The following is a 17,003-nucleotide window of genomic DNA, read 5'->3' on the forward strand; positions in this document are numbered from 1 at the left end:
ATGGCAGCATGTTGGTCTGTTACAAAGTTAGCTTCTACAAGTCCACCCAAAGCAGAGTTGGGCAAAACAGATCTGGCAGCATAAATTAAACCATGCTGTAAAGAGTATTTTCAGAATACTAAATAAGAGACAGCAATCAGACTAATTCATTCTTTACTGGGGCTCGGTATCCTCATTTCCTACACTCTGGTTCTGATTCTCGCCGGCCTCAGGTTCAGGAGATGCCTCTTTATCATGTCTGGGTGATCGTGATCCAGAGTGTGAACGTGATCTCGACTTGGACTTATGTGGTGATCTTGAACGAGATCGTGACTTAGAGCGAGACTTTGACCTGGAGTGTGATTTGGAATGTGACTTGCGCCGCGGTGAGCGAGAGTGTGACTTGGAACGTGATCGTGAATGGGATCTGGAGTGGCGGCGCTTCGACCGTGAACCAGAGCGGGACCTGGAATGAGATCGCTGTCTAGATCTAGAGCGGCTTCGAGATCGAGAACGCGATCGGGAACGAGAACGTGGACTCTCCTACAAAAAAAAAAAAAAAGAAGACAGCACTCAGCACTGTGCAAAGTATATGAAATAATTAAGCTACATCAGAGGATTCTAGTTGATTTTTTTTTCATAAAAACTAACTTACAATGGTTGAAAAAAAAAACAACAACAAAAAAAACAAAACATGAGACAGAGTTTTACCAAGACAGCTTCAAATGTCAGTACTCACATCAACCATCCTAATCTTCTTTCCATTTAGCTCAGTCCCATCTAGTTTCCTGATGGCATTTTTCATGTCTCTCTTTGTTGCAAACTCTAATGTGCTGGATAAAATAAAACCAATGCCTCATAAGAATCACAATCAAATGCAAAGAAATGATCTTCCCCACATGCATATCATTAGGATTACTTATTACAAGTGTATTAAAATGACCACCAAATTGTGACGTGAAGCCTGTCTGGGTGGCCTATAGATGCTAACTTTTTGAAGATATTGAAGGCATAATTAACCCAAGATGTCAACCACAGCACCTCCTAATACAGAAATACTTTTAAAGTGGTTTATGACCATGCGGAAAAGGCAGATTTTAGCAAGGGTTATTAAAACCTAAAGAGAAAATTGGCAATGGCCACACATTTTTCAGAAATTGTTAAGCAACAATAATTTTTCTAGAAAGTTTTAAATCAGATAACAATGTAGTGCAGCATCTTCTCGAAAACTGAAGCTTAATTATCTCTGAAAAATGCATGGTTTCCCCCAATTTTCTTTTTGGATCTAAATGGCCCATGCTTAGATCTTCCTTTCCCACAGAGTCATAATTTGAAAAAGGCATGCAAAAATACCTTTGAATTAGTCGCTACCATCCTTACAGAATTAAAGTTTCTCTGAGCATCCTGAGATACACAGAAAGTCTATGCAGTAGCAAAGGAGGCCATCCACTGGTTGTGTTTATTACAAAAACTTGGTATTCACATCTGTGATTAAACTTCTTTCTTAAAATATGGTTCTTGGGTTACTATAAATACAAACAACTTTCCAGTTTGACTACTCACCCTTCACCTTGCCTCTGTTTGTGTGCATCTCCATATGTCACCTCTCCTGCTTGGCGTGCATAGTCTTTCAGATCCTATTAACGAGACTCACACTTAACAACACAACCCAGGCCATTCTGATTTCTGAAAGCCAATGAACTTAGATCATGAAATTAAAGAACTAAATATCGCTTGTCTCATTGAACGTTTTAGCCAAGTTCCTATTACACACCTCTTTTTCTTTTAAAATTATAAAATCAGAACAGGCATCTCCACTTGCTTCACCTCATTGACAGAATATTTTACGCACTCTCTCTGTCTTTTTTAAAAACAGTCCACTAAGAAAAAACTATAAATCTGGCCAGCCATGAATTAATAAGAGGGTCAAATTACTGTGAGAAACTGAAATACTACAGCTAATGATTTCGGAGGGATCCAACATCTGACTCATTTTCAAAGCATCAGTCGTCATGATGGCCATGAAGTGTTTTTGCGTCATGCCTTTGTGAAAACTCGTCTCATCACGACTGTATGTATTGACTTCTGATGGCCATCTCTGAGAATCAAAACCATTCATCCATCAGAGAGGAGCGCTTCAGTCTTATCATCTATGCATCTGTGAATACCCTCACATCACCCCTCACAAGTGCATCTTGCAACTGAAAATATTTGAAGGCAAGGCAATGAATACCAAATCTTATTCTTGTCATACTTGCCCACTTACAGAAAGCTAAATAATATGTTTAATATCCTTTCTCCTTCCTGAACGATGATCCCAAACATTGTGTACAATCAAAATTCAAACCACCCTCTTGCTTTTAACAAACTGATAAAAATCTAAGACCTTTTAACTACACAAGGACACAAAGTAGGCATAACAACACATTTTACACCTAAGAAATTACATAAAACTTTTTACGAACTACATATCAGTGAGAAGCAACTAAATTTGTTCCACAGCTATACCAACAAACTTTTCACACACTACTGTATTCACTTAAGTCTCAAGCAAAAGGCATCAAAATCTTTCAGGGCATTACAAGGACTACACTGAAAATGGTGGTATTAATACCGATTTCTATCTTTTTTAAATCTCTAGCAAGTAACAAGTTGGGTATTTTAACTGGATCACAGACTAACCTGCCAACTAATGCGTGTTGATAAGTTTTCAACAGTCACCCTCCATGGTGTCCTCACAGGGGGCCCATACCTAACGCAAGAGATATGGGTCATTTACAAAATTCAGGCTCCTGTTAGCAACCTACTTTCCCAAAAACCATCACAAGTTTTAAGGTAAACCAATCTCCCCCAAACTATTTTCATCTGTTTTCAAAATCAGTTATTCCAATAAATGGGAAAAGCTTCCACTGAAATCTATGACAGCTGTAGTTTATATGGGGTAAGGTGAAAATTAAATGACTCGAAGTCATCTTTGATTACTGAAGTATCTCAACATCAAATAATTTACCCAGTTTTCATTAGATGCAAGCATGAACATGTGCTCCTTGAGTGTTGTTTGGACTCTCTTGTACACATGCTTGTTGTTACTTGTTGAAAATACTATGGCAATTGAGAACTGTCCAATTTGCCAACCATAGGGATGTTTTGTACAAAGCCCATTACATTTGTGGCCATTTGACATTGTGAATTTGCTGCAACACTTCCATTGGGGATGAGATTTCAACGGCTTACATAATGCTGACTTATGTGATGATATCACGGTTGAAGTTTAGCCCACTTACTTATCCCTGGCTCTGGATTTGCGACCACCACTGAAACCTCTGGCTGTTCCACGGGAATGTTCAACTAGAATTCTGAAATCAAATTAAACATCAGTGAAGTCAAATCACACTGAATTCCATCACTGAAGCACTTCAAAGAGCCCCTTGAAGCATAATATCCCATGGCAACTGAATGGATTTCTTACCTTTCACCCATCATGTCTTTCCCATTACATTCATAAACAGCATCATCTGCATCCCTCGAGTCTTCAAATTCCTGTAAAGAGTTGAAATCAAGATGCTTTATTTATTTCCTATGCTACATATAACACACTAAGGCCCCAACCACACTGATGCATTTTCAAAAGCGTCCGTTTTTTTCTTCTTCTCGGCGAAAACAAAGCAAAACATTTTCGTCCACACTGGTGTTTTGATATTGTTCTCACCTGTCCACACTAGAAATGAAGTGTTTTCAGAAGTCTCCACTTTTGAAACCATTTTTGAAAGTCTCCGTTTCCATCAGCGTTTTGGGGCATTTTAGTATGGACAATAGGCGGAAATGCATAAAAAAGTATGCGAAAGCGTGTCAAAAACCCCATTTGTGTAGAAGAAAGCAACTTCAGCTGGAATTTATATGTATTCTAGAAATTATACCAGATTAAACAAGCACAATATTTTTTACACAGAAAGAAAGTAAAAAAGGAAATCAGCGTAAAATGCATTTAACACAAAATCGAAATATTACCTTATGTAAGGTTGTATCATTTCTACACATAATCAGAAGCCTTAAGAGAAGAACTGGTGTTTTTCGTTGTATGCCTGTAAAAAGTATTCGGTTCGCATGATAGGGAAATTGTAAAGGCTTCTATCATACGCAATTTTTTAATTGCTTGAAGTCAAAGAAATCTATAATTTATGCAAGAATAGCTTTTCGACCATGTGCTTCTTCAAACTTTTGCAAGATTTTGATTTAAAGAACACATTTTTTCAATCTGTGATCGATTTAACACCTAAATAATATCAAAACAACTCACCACAAATCCATATCCATTCTTTAAGTTGATTTCTCGCAGCTTTCCGTAGCCGCGAAAAAATTTGTCGACGTCGCGTTCCCTCGTGCCGTAGGGCAGTCTTCCCAAATATACACGGCAACTCATGCTTTAAACTGCACAAAATCTCAACTAACGGAATCTTAAACCCAAACGGAAACGCAAGGGCGGATTTTAAGTAAGTAAACAGTTATTCTAGACCAAAACTAGGACTAATCTTCCCAGTAAAGCTTAACAACCAACTACCAAAATGGCGGACTCAAAATGCAAAGCGATGCTGATCACGTGATGTGGTTTCCCCCCGCAACGCCTGAACGATGGTCATCAGTACCGCAGGCTCGTAAACACAATGGAGGATCTTGAGCTGCCGCAACGGCTGTCGTACAACACGCTAAAACAACGGAAAGGAAATGGAGAAATATTGTACTATGAAATATTTAAGTGGAAGATGAAACATGCTCCAAACACAATTCACCGCTTTTGTGACGTTTCACTCAGTGAAAAAGAGAGGGACAGCTTGAATTCTTGGATAAGGTACACCTATCTACCGCTATACCGACTACGGGTGCCAGGCAGGGCAAGTTTAAGGCGGCCTGTCTATCCGTAATGGAGACTTGTGGCCATTTTAGACTTTCTAACAAATGTTTAAGTTTAGAGACTCTTTTGTTCTTTTTACCATCTACAAATGCCCTGAGGTTCAAATGTGCCACCAAACCGCCCCCCCCCCCCCCACTCCCTTGCGACTTTACATTGACAGCTGCAGCTGCATAAGTCATAAGCATTCAGAACTAATCCCTTAAGAATTAAATGAAAGATGACTTAAACCAGGAAAATGGCTATGAATTATAATCTGACTTTGATCTTGTTTTAATTGAAGCTCTGCTTTATTGACCTCCTCCCCACCCCATTTGTTTTCTCAATCTTTTCTTGTTCCCCTCAGGAGACCAATGCACTAGTCATTTGAATCCCCCACCCCCCTTGGACCCAGGACATAGCGGGGAATTTAACATTGGCCTGGTGTTAAAACGCCGCTAATTTCCCCGTTCCTTGGGGTCAAGTAGACTGTTAAATGCCCTGCATAGGAAGGCATCAGTACCCTACTTCAGAACCAAATGAAATACAAATCAGTTTGGGTTTGTTGTAGCCTCCCATGCAGGCATCCTTAGGGGTTTGTCACGCATAACGAACGCGTAACAAACCCTTAAGGACGTCTGCATGGGAGGCTTAAGGTTTGTTGGTACAAATCGACGTTGTGACGGATGTAACATTTAGCGTGGTATCATAAGATTTTTCATTATTTTTTTTTTAATTGTCAGCACATTGTAGATTTTGATTTAGTATCAAAAACCGGCACAGGTGATTCAGCACATTTAACGAACTCACTTCTAGCCTGTGAACAGGCTCTCTAGTCGAGGATGCCCCCCCCCCCCCCCTCCCATGTGCCACTTCACTTGAGGCCAGTTCCTTCTCGGCCCTTCCAACCGGAACTTGTACACAGGCTAGCTCACTTCTTAAATCTGTGATTCGAGTTGTGGTCTTTTCTAGGAGTTGCTGATCCTGTGTATCCAGTCTTCTAAGATAACGACACAAAACTGTTGCTAATGAACCACTTTGGACAGGAAATAGACCATCTTGAGTGACTCAATTCCAATCAATCCTTGTGCCTGAACCTGACGTAACTCAAACATCTCTTAAAATAAGCTCAATTTAATTATCTATCTAATTAAATTAAATTAAGTCACATACCCAGTTATGGAAACGTTTGTGACTGTTTTTATTTAAAATCACATAAAAATTAGAAGGACAAGGACTTCGCTTAATGTTCCTTCATGTTAAATCCCCACTGTTGTCCCCGCTTTGAGTCAATGGCCATGGTCAAACTGACATTTTGTTAATTTCCCTGCTCCTTGGAGCCAGGTGCCCACTAATACTGAAGTATTTTTGTGTGGTTTGTGACTATGAGGGAAAAGCAGATCTTAGCAAGGGCTATTGCAATCCAAAAGGAAAACTGGGGGGAGCCATGCATTTTTCAGAGATAATTAAGCAATAATATCTCTAAAAAACTGCAAAATATAAAGCAATGTATGGGATTTTTTCCTAAATTGAAGCTCAATTATCTCTGAAAAATGCATGGTTACCCCCCGTTTTCTTTCAAGATACCAAAAGCATTTGGTAAGTTCTGCTTTCTCCGTATAGTTTTAAACCACGCAAAAATATCCCTGTATTAGTAGGCACCACCCATAGGAAACCCGATTATCTGGAGATGCGCAGAATGTATGCACAGTTATGTAATAATAGCAGGCACTGTCCTTAAATGAGTGCTAAATCCCAACTATGGCTGCGTTAAATCCCTGCTATGTCCCGGGGTTCAGGGGACCAGGATTTCAATTGGCTGGTGCATAAAGAGAAACCTTAATTTTCAAGAAAAAACAAAACAAAGGTTGGCAGGCCATTTTCTTACCATTCCTATGAAGCAAAAAATTGTTTTTGTATAGTTATAGAATCTACCATCATTTACATCTATAGGGTAAAAATTGGTGATTTTACAAGGGCTCAAAATGATACGCAAATTGGATCATGTGCAGTGCCAAAAGGGATGGTTTTTGAGCTGTTTTTTATCTTAAATGGGGTAAAGATTTTATTATAACCATTTTGTTTTAAAACAGGTATCAGGATTCCAGAAAATAGATCTGAAAAGGGTACTGGAAAACGACATATTACTTTTGGTCTGAAAGTGAATCAGGGTTTAGAGAACCGATTGGCACACCCTCACCGAAAATACCGTGGGGTCCCCTGGCCTGGCCCTGGAAAACTATATTTCATCGTTATGGACAGTGACATAGGCATATTAAAAAAACAACATTCTAAGTTCTCCTAATAGGGATCAAACCTGTGGCCTTCCTATTGTGCAGTTCCATGAAAAGTCCATACCCACCACATGGAAGGTCATCGGAAATTCCTAGGGGGAGGGAGGTTTAAAAATCAAAATTTGAGAAGCAATGTATTTAGCTAAACTGGAATTAACTGGGGGGACAGGGGGTGCAAAACAAAAAACCTTCTGTGGGGGAAGTATGGATATTTTCTGGAACTGCACATAAATTTATTAGTGCACACTGACTCTACTAATGCAGTGAGCTAGAGGGGACAAGTGGGATTTAGGTAAAAATATATCATCACACAAGCGTTCTCCTGCTCGCTAAATTTAAACGATTCAATAATTATTGTAGTATTATTAGACAGCAGAGATTTAAACTAATCCTAGCAGTATGCACTCACGAATCAAGGGCCAAGCATCGGACCAGTGTTGACAGGTTATGACTTTGTTTCCCATCAGGCCACTCAGGCTTTTTATTTGTCCCATGCTTGTAACATGACGAGCATTAACAATAATAAGTGTATAATCATTTGTCTCATGATGACTAATCACTTTGATGTAGTTGTAAGTCATGACGTTTCGACTGCTTACCTCTTCCTCGAAATGATGAGCATTACTTCTTACTCATTTAATCTGCTTTGTCACTGACTAGGGATGTGGATGACAGGAGTTCATGCCAAAGGCTGCAGATCCTGTTTTCATTTTCTGTTCCTTCTCACCAGGCGCTTGAGCATATCTTGAATTTAAAAATGCCTGTCATCTCTGCAGGCGCTGTAAGTATTACAAGGGCAAAGAGGACCTTGTTTTAAATATACAATATTTTAGGCACTATGGCAGCTTACTGATCAGCCAGTGGTCACTTGATTTGAACAAGAGTTGCCAACTTGGCATTAGCGTAAAGTCAGTCACCAAAATATTAATGGTCAGTAATGTTGAAACTTAACAAACTTAAATTGAGCAGAGGGGGCCAGGTGATGGGGGATTGGTAGCCTTAGTAGCAGCCATATAAGTTATATTGGAGTTTGGGTGACTGTAAGGAAATTTAAGGAAGGAAATATAAAATTTGCATAAAAAATTAAATGTGCTTTTCATTTTGTATCTCTTACTGTCATCTATTATCAGTAACAAATTGAAAATCCAAAGGACGTTTTTTTTTTTGCCAAAATTACAAAAATCAAAACTTATTGTGGTCACACAAACTATTTATAAAATAAAAAATACTTAGTTATGGATTGTTAAAATGGAAATAGATATCAGCTTGAAAAAGCCAAAGTTATTCCCCTGTATTTCATAACATTGTTATTAATTCTTTGCCATGGTGGCTGGCTGTTATTACTTTGAAAAATTCAAAATTGATTAATTTATTTTGGCCTGTTGATGATCTCCAGTTGTAGAAAGTTGTATTTAAACCAATTCCCATGAGACTGCTGCTTTATTAAAGATTATATCATTGAAGCGTTTCGCTTTGATGTTTTGCAGGGAACTGGTTACTGGGAATTCCTCCTCCAAGAGCGAGGAGCTGACATACTAGCATTTGATGAAAACACAGTGTACCCAGCTGAAATGAGATACACGGAGATTATGGTAACTTATCAGCACACAAACAAATATACTATGGAGGGGAATATTGGACAAAAATGTGATTGGATCGTACCGTATTGCTTTGTATTCGGTGATGCCATGAATCTACCAGTACGGTACTATGTCGTACCCGGTAGGATGTTATATCGAAACAGCGATGGTATTATATCGTACTCAGTAACACAATTAATCCTTCGACATGCTATTATATCGTACCCGATGATGATATGTCGTACCCAGTGATGCTATATCGTACCCTTATGTCGTACCCGGTGATGCAATGTCGTACCCGGTGATTCAATGTCGTACCCGGTGATTCAATGTCGTATCCAGTTGTGATGCACCATCGTAGATACCGGCAAACATTATGGTCAGCGGGTTTATTTTGCTTAGAAATTTTCGTAGGCGGCCATATTTTTTTCTAATTTTGGCGAGAAGTCGGTAGAACAAGCAAATTTTGATTTATCACCAAAATATGGAAGGTCAACATCAGTCACCCTTTCAGCTGGTTAGCGTAAACATCAGAGCAGTGTTGAGTGATGTTATAAATAAGTTAGAAAGTGCAGAGTATAGCAACAACATCGACTTTGCAAGAAACAAGATTGACTGGGTTTGCGCTCTGCTGTTGAGGGTAGGGGGAGCTTTAGAAGACTCACTTCTTAGGAGTTTGCTTGAAGCAGCACGAATGCTATCGACAATTGACAAAGATAGCAACGATGGTTTAACAGACTCACCTCCAGCGGTAAAAACACTGAGGTTGCAAGGGAAGACCAAGATTCGATATTCCCAGTGAATGGCTGGAGTATTTACTTCAGAATGGGTTCAAGGTAACTGATATAGCTGAAATGCTCTGTGTAAGTGTGAAAACAGTTTATAGAAGGCTTGAAGAAAATGGGATGTCTGTTCGTAATACATATGCTAGTATTACAGATGAAGAGTTGGATGATATTATCAAAAGTGTCTTGCATGATTTTCCTAATTCTGGCTACAAAAGCATGCGAGGTCAATATTAAACGTATTCGCAACCAAGCAGAACAAGGCATCATAAGAGCTCTGACTAGCTTTCTCGAACGTCAAATTCAACTGGCCCGAGTTGTTCAAAGGCTGGATAACTTTATCCGCTGGATAAGGCACTCTTCAGCGTCAAAAATATACTTCACGTTAAATGTTGTCCAAGGTTTTCGTACTCTCCCCAATTAAGCTGAGGTCAGAGTGTTCATATTCGCTTTTGCACGAGGAAATACTGAAATCTTTGCACAGATTGAAACTGTCGGATTGTGACTTATCCGCTGGATAAAGTTATCCGGCATTTGGACAACTGGGGCCTGAAGCATAGAATCGCTTTACAGTCAACCCAGGCCACGCGTGAACAGTATTTCCAAGAATGAAATGAACATTCGAATTTCTCTTTGTAATGTCCGCGTTTGAATGGAATGTTGGACATTTCTCTGGAAATCGTTCCGAAAAAGACGCATTAACTGAAAAAAAGATTCAAAATACTTGGGAAACAATTGTTATTCTTGAAATGTTCAATTTTGCAATGTAAAGAAAAATTCTTAGCTTTATACCGTCAATAAGCTAGGGAAATTTATACGACTCTGAAATCTCGTTGGCGATTTTCAAAACTGACATGTAAGTTTCAAAACTCCGTTCAAATTTCGAAAATATCGTTCACGCGTGACCTGGGTTGACTGTAAAGCGTCAGAAACGGCCCATAGCTCTAAGAGACACGAAAGTGGTCCACCGTACGGTCAGTATAAAATGCAGACTGCAGATTGCAGACTGGGTATAAAATGCAGACTAGATATAAAATGCAGACTGCAGACTACAGACTGGGTATAAAATGCAGACTGAGACCAAAACCACCTCTTCGTCAAATACAGGATACATTTTGAATTTTTTCAACTGAACTTACGCTAGTGTCATACAATCGTCTTTCGAGATCATTTCCCATGAAATTGACGTTATGATATTCTTTTCGAAAAGCGTCAACCTTGAAATAAACAACCCCAAAGAATGACGTAATCAATAACGCGGACACATGACCTTTACTTCGCACGTGGTTGACCTTTTCACCGCTTTGCGTCAACATGACATTGGCGACATCGGTAAGTGGCAGTCAGGGTGGCAGTAAAATAACGTTTTTTGAATAAAATATGGGTTCATGTATTGCTAGAATACAATTTGTCTTTGACAAACTTCGTTAATATTTAAACAAACTAGTTAAAATCTGTCGATGTCAAATTGCTTGCCCCCTCGGAAATCAAGTCTGTTTCCCTCATTATAATAATTATGAAAACCGTCATGGGCGTAATTGTTTACGAACTAATGCAAAGCGATTTTAAAAGCTCGATTCTTCTTTGTGAAGAAAGGGCCTCAGGAAATGAAAGCTACCAAATTGAGATAAAGAAAACAAACTGTTGAGAAATGGGTCAAAAATATTAGGTCATTTTTGTGGGAGATGATCTCGGAAATGTGATTGCGTGACACTAGGTTAAGTTGAAAAAATTCAAAATGTATCCTGTATTTGACGAAGAGGCGGTTTTGGTCTCAGTCTGCATTTTATACTGACCGGTCCACCGTAATACTGATGGAAATAAGAACAGATCAGAAATAGCCAGTCGGCGAACAGTGACACCAATGTAACAACAAACAATGTAACTAAGATAGCCGAGAACATCCAGAATAAGTTCAAAGAATTCAACAATCAGCTGTCAAAATTTCAGGAGTTTTTTAATAAAGACAGGAAACAGTATACCTGTCTGTTATCTGAATCTCCTAATACTAACGAGGGAAAAAGGGTCACAAACAATCCAAGTGTAGCAAACAAAAAACGCAAAGAACGTAAAAAGTTCAAACGCAAAGCACAAAAACACGAGACTTTTGAGGCCAACAAAAAACAGTAAAAAGCTCTCCAATATAGAACTCACAAGCGACCAAGTAAACCTCGTGGCGAAACGACTTAAATTCATTCCAACATCCGTGACAAATGATAATCTAATTAGACGCCAACTCTTGCAAGACTTAAATGACTTTGCAAGAAGAATGCGCCTCCAATACGTATTCCACGGGAAAAACGAAGAACCTCATCCTTTCCACGTTAAGTCTAACTGGGAACCACCAGTACAACCATCGGTTGCTTTGGAGAGTTATCTTGAAAGGGTTACATTTCAACTAGCGAAAGCAGTCGCTTTCGCCAATATTTTTATGGGCAAAGTCGAAACAGAACTCCTTAACCGAAGCGCATTCAAACCGGTCGTTTGGAAACGATATATTGGCGATATGTTCTCCCTCTGGGATATCAGCAGAGAGGAGTTATATCAGTTCATTGAACAAGCCAACAATCACCACCCCCGGGTCACCACCCTACCATCAAATTCACGGCTGAAATTTCTGAAATTACATTCCTGGGCACTGTGGTTTATAAAGGCAACAGATTCATTACCGAATCAGTGCTCGATGTACGCACTCACTACAAAGCTACTGAGACATTCCAGTACACACATTTCTCCTCGTGTCACCAAGAGTAAAAAGAGGTTTCATCGAAGGAGAGGCCCTCAGACTTCTCCGGACAAACCCAACGAAAGCAACATTTGAAGAAAAAAATCAAACATTTCGAATCACGAGTTATCGAGAGGGGCTATCCAAAATATCTAGTGCAGAGAACTCTCTCAGAAGTGATTTTCAGTTGAGAATAGAAAACAGGCCCTTCAACAAAAACCTCGCACAAACAAGAGAATCTTGCCCAGTTTGTCACGCAATACCACCCATCAGTTACTAAGTTGAAACAAATACTAATGGCAAACTGGCATTTAATAGAACGATAACCATTGCTCAGAGAAATTTACAAGGAACCTCCTCTAATTTCATACAAAAGAGGTAGGTCTCTCAAGGATACACTCGTGAGAGCAAAACTCTAAAAACGGTTAAAACACGCACGTGAGAGTAGCGCAGGCCTGTCACTATTTATAAAATATTGTTCATGTTCGCCGCTGGTGGATCCAGTCACCAAGTTTTCTAGTTCTTGTAATGCATTCCTGGCATTTCGCAAAATTTCCGTCGTTCTGGAGAGAACATTTTTCTCGGAAGTTTGCTCCGACATTTTTCAAAAGCTCTGACAAAACTATGGAGGAGCAGACGACGCGAAGAGCTAGTCATATCACGTGACGTCAACTTCCCGCCTTTTCTCGTAAACAAAAAAACCCGCTGACAATGCTGTTCGCCCGCATCCAGACGTTTTACGATATGGACGATATGGCATCACCGGGTACGACATTGAATCACCGGGTACGACATTGCATCACCAGGTACGACATTGCATCACCAGGTACGACATAAGGGTACGATATAGCATCACTGGGTACGACATATCATCATCGGGTACGATATAATAGCATGTCGAAGGATTAATTGTGTTACTGGGTACGATATAATACCATCGCTGTTTCGATATAACATCCTACCGGGTACGACATAGTACCGTACTGGTAGATTCATAGCATCACCAAATACAAAGCAATACGGTACGATCCAATCACATTTTTGTCCAATATTCCCCTCCATAATATACCATCACATTTATTCCATTGCGTTTATGCCACACTACGACATTCAAATCACCTCTAGTTAGCACGGTATGCAGGATGTTTGTCCCATGAACCTAGTTTAATAGCCTTAGTTCCCACGAGTCTCCTGTAGCTCAGTGGTAGAGCATCCGAACTAGTAATCGGAAGGTCTTAGGTTCAACTCCTGATAGGAGCATTCGGATTTCCAATTTCCGAGTTTGCCTGTGTCTATCACTGAATAATACATCATTCTCATTTATTCACCAGGCTTAAATTATCCCATCACATTTATTTTATTGCGCGTATGCCACACATTGACATTCAAATCCTAGCAGTATGCAGGATGTTTGTCCCATGAACCTAGTTTAATGGCCTTAGCTCCCACGAGTCTCCTGTAGCTCAATGGTAGAGCACCCGAACCAGTAATCGGAAGGTCTTAGGTTCAACTCCTTATAGGAGCATTCGGATTTCCTTTTCGGAGTCCGCTTGTGTTACTCAATGAATATTACATCAAATAATTATCTCACAATGCGCTATCAGTTGGCATAAAAGAGCAGACAAATGAAAATAGCTGAAGTGAATCTGAAGACCTTCACAGTAAAGTTCTGTTCATTTTCCCTGTATTACTCATTGTTCTTAATATATTAAATTAAAAGGAAATTTCTGACGCTTACATTTCTTGGAAGTTCTAAGTGACTCTGGCATCTTTATCACCCTCCGCCCTCGTGAACGTCAGTAAACATGTTCAGTTTTGAAGTGATACTGCATCTTGTTGCAAGGTTTCAGTCATGTGGATACGATTGAGTCAGTTGCGTTTAGCAAAAGGAAACATTTCAGACCCGAAAACTGTTTTACGTGCACAATTTTTAGTTATTTTGAAAGATAAGACGTTGAGAAATTTAGAGGAATACTTTGTGCTACATTGTTGCACGAGTAACTACTACCAATCGCAAGAAAACGGACTTAAAAAAAAGTTTACAGGTGCGAAAACTATTTAGGTGTTACCTGCAGGCCCGCAGTTGGAATTTTTTCTGCAAGCATTCTTTACGGCTCTGGAAGATATCACGAATCACTTGCTCGAAGGTAACGATATATTAGGAACGGGAAACTCGGGAAAACAGATGAAAATCCTTCGGAATATAGTGAACGGCTGCAGAATCTTCCACTTAAAGGACCCTAGTCAGCCTCCGCCATTTTTGATGCCATCGAAATTATTGATATTGCATGGTGAAGCGAAATCTTATTGCTTTACTGTAAGTTGTGTTCCTAAAAGTATGTTTCATTATCTTTAGTAGTTTCTCAGTGATTTCGTTCATTTCGACATGCTCCGAATAAAATATAATAGCCAAACTCTCGCATATAAGCAAAAACAAAGGTGTGGCTGACTAGGGTCCTTAAAGGACGGTGCCTACTAATACCGAAGTATTTTTCTGCGGTTTATGACTATGCGTTAAAAGCAGATCTTAGCAAGGCCTCCTGGAATCCAAAACGAAAATTGGGGGTGACCATGCATTTTTCAGAGATAATTAATCAATAATATCTCTAAAAGGCGCCAAAATATAAAGCAATGTATCGGATTTTTTGCTAAACTGAAGGTTAATTATCTCTGAAAAATGCGTGGTTACCCCCAATTTTCTTTCGAGATACGAAAAGCATTTGCAAAGTTCTATTTTTTACGTATAGTTTTAAACCGCGCAAACATATCCATGTATTAGTAGGCACCACCCATGGGAAACCCGAGCATCTCGAGATGCGCAGAACGATCTTTTGTAGGTAGGAAAAGCTACATCTGTCCTGTTTTTTATTCTGTATTTTAAAGGCAAAACATTTCTAAGATTCAGTCCCAACTATTGTTCCGCTTGTTTTAGGAAGGTGGTCCAAGCATTTTGTGCGATCATGCAGATAGAGCCTTACTGCTGAGCTGGCCTGATCACGAAGGTATGCCGCTTATACTGCACTGCGACAACTTTAAAACCTAAACAATGATTGCGTTTATAATGCCCTTGATCGTAATTTTCAGGATGGTAAGGAAAGGGCCCCGAAAAATAAAAGAGACGGAGTCTGCATCCAATGCGCAGATCTAATTTTGTCTCTGGAGAAGTCCGTTAACACTGAAGCTGAAAATTAATTTCGTGGTTTTATTGAGGGGAGATTTCTCGACAATTCAAGGAACAATATTACTTTGAAAATCCAAGGACACTTTTTCATCAATGACAACCGAAAACTGAAGGCCAACTTTAAATTTTGCATGCAAACTATTCATAATTTTTTGGCAATTGATGGGCGACTCTGCACGATAGAAATGGCTACCAACTTGATAAGGTCGGGCGGACGTTTTCAATTTCTTCCGTGGTAATAAATGATGGGTAATAAAATATGTCGTGGTAGTAAATTATTTTTTCGTGTTTTTTCATTGAGAACTCACCTGATTTCATCCAATTGGTGATCAAGAAACAAGCGACGTATCAACAGCGTTCTTGAATATATATTTGGCAAATTTTTTATGGAAAAACCGGAGTAATCCCATGACACGGCCCCTTTAATTTTCGCGAATTGGTAGAATTTGATGAAACTTTCTTGCAATAAATAAGCGATTTTCATTTTTCGTTATGCCGAATTTTACAATCTCAAAAACAACAAGAACAACAACAAATGCGGAAAGCCAGATGTCAACAAGTTTCTGGCAAAAGGCAGGGGGTACTGACAAAAACTTTGCAGTTTTCCTAAGATTTATCCTCTAATGAAAAGCGCAGAAATTGTATTCTCTACTTTGATTTCTTATCATATTCTTTATTCTCACGTTTCGTCCACAACGCATTATTTTTCAGAGAGTTGCTCGTTTTCACTAGATTGCCTGAAGTTCTACAAAGGAAACACAATCATCCATATTGGTGAAATGTTCGGCGAGACGCTCTCGTCCAATCCCTGGGGTCAAACCACGTCACGTGACTTCCAAATTCAGCTTGGCGAATGTTTCCGTTGCGTGTCACGTGTTCAGCTACCAAACTGGCCTGGTCACATGGACTCGCTCACTGTTTGGTCACGTGTTTCGCAGCCCGTTAGGTGCGATGGGGCGGATATGGTGTTTGTACATTTAGCGAATCCAAGATATATCGGTTGGAATATCACGTGAATATGTGACAAAGCTTGGTGTTTCCAAAACAAGATTTGGAGCGTTTATTTGTGAAAAGATCCTACATATGCTCAAACTGATATAAGCGCCAAAATATACGTTTGAATCAACTGCACGCTATCAAGAAAAACAAGCGGATGATGTGAAGTGTTACCTCGTGGTGGAATAAGGACTCTACGTGAACAGGTACTCTCTGGTAACAAGCTGATGCCGGCAAAAGAAATGCTTTGTAGCCTGTGAAAAGCCCGGTTCTGAAGCCTAAAAAAGCATTTGTGAGCTGCATTGCCCATGAACTGGCGTCCAAGGGGCGACCGCCTCTCAGATTTAGTTCCATCAGTTTATGCGTCGATCAATTCGAACCTTCAACATCCCCCACCCCTCCACGGCATTTGCCGGAACGCGTCCCGTACCCGGAGAGTGGGGAATTTGATCTGGCGGGTGGGTCGTTTGGTCCAGGGGATTTCGGGTGTGGTTTTTCCTTTTTTGGGGTAGTAGGAGTAGGAAAACTTGTCACGTTTGACGAATGGAAGGCTTTCAAGACTGCCACGTTCATTTGTT

At 39.7% G+C, this 17,003-nt stretch overlaps 2 protein-coding genes across 2 annotated transcripts in view; one reads left to right on the forward strand and one right to left on the reverse strand.

The window, feature by feature from the left end:
• LOC146461439 (serine/arginine-rich splicing factor 6-like) overlaps positions 1 to 4,576 on the reverse strand; it is a 4,766-nt gene extending 190 nt beyond the window's left edge. Inside the window, exons 1-7 of the mRNA XM_085086903.1 lie at positions 4,277 to 4,576; positions 3,449 to 3,519; positions 3,264 to 3,335; positions 2,662 to 2,731; positions 1,543 to 1,616; positions 719 to 812; positions 1 to 522 (exon numbers count right to left, since the gene is read on the reverse strand). The exon at positions 1 to 522 is cut by the window's left edge and continues 190 nt beyond it. Of these exons, the coding sequence (XP_084943029.1) occupies positions 154 to 522; positions 719 to 812; positions 1,543 to 1,616; positions 2,662 to 2,731; positions 3,264 to 3,335; positions 3,449 to 3,519; positions 4,277 to 4,399 (873 nt within the window). The 5' untranslated portion in view covers positions 4,400 to 4,576 and the 3' untranslated portion in view covers positions 1 to 153. The remainder of the gene's footprint in view (positions 523 to 718; positions 813 to 1,542; positions 1,617 to 2,661; positions 2,732 to 3,263; positions 3,336 to 3,448; positions 3,520 to 4,276) is intronic.
• A 48-nt stretch (positions 4,577 to 4,624) lies between these two features.
• Positions 4,625 to 16,922, forward strand: LOC146461440 (uncharacterized). The gene is made up of 5 exons (XM_085086904.1): positions 4,625 to 4,825; positions 7,819 to 7,939; positions 8,646 to 8,750; positions 15,181 to 15,250; positions 16,141 to 16,922. The coding sequence occupies exons 1-5, from the start codon at positions 4,641 to 4,643 to the stop codon at positions 16,443 to 16,445; spliced, it is 786 nt and encodes a 261-aa protein (XP_084943030.1). The 5' UTR covers positions 4,625 to 4,640; the 3' UTR covers positions 16,446 to 16,922.
• The last annotated feature ends 81 nt before the right edge of the window (positions 16,923 to 17,003 follow it).

The sequence above is a fragment of the Pavona decussata genome, unplaced genomic scaffold (assembly GCF_977016875.1).
Source record: "Pavona decussata unplaced genomic scaffold, jaPavDecu1.1 SCAFFOLD_198, whole genome shotgun sequence".
NCBI lineage: Eukaryota > Metazoa > Cnidaria > Anthozoa > Scleractinia > Agariciidae > Pavona > Pavona decussata.

What these genes read in the sequence shown, in the direction of transcription:
- LOC146461440 (XM_085086904.1), top strand. Translation starts at nt 4,641, where the DNA reads ATGGAGGATCTTGAGCTGCCGCAACGGCTGTCGTACAACACGCTAAAA. An exon ending in TGAGATACACGGAGATTATG is followed by an intron (nt 8,751 to 15,180) that starts GTAACTTATCAG and finishes CGCTTGTTTTAG; the next exon opens with GAAGGTGGTCCAAGCATTTT. An exon ending in GAGCTGGCCTGATCACGAAG is followed by an intron (nt 15,251 to 16,140) that starts GTATGCCGCTTA and finishes ATTATTTTTCAG; the next exon opens with AGAGTTGCTCGTTTTCACTA.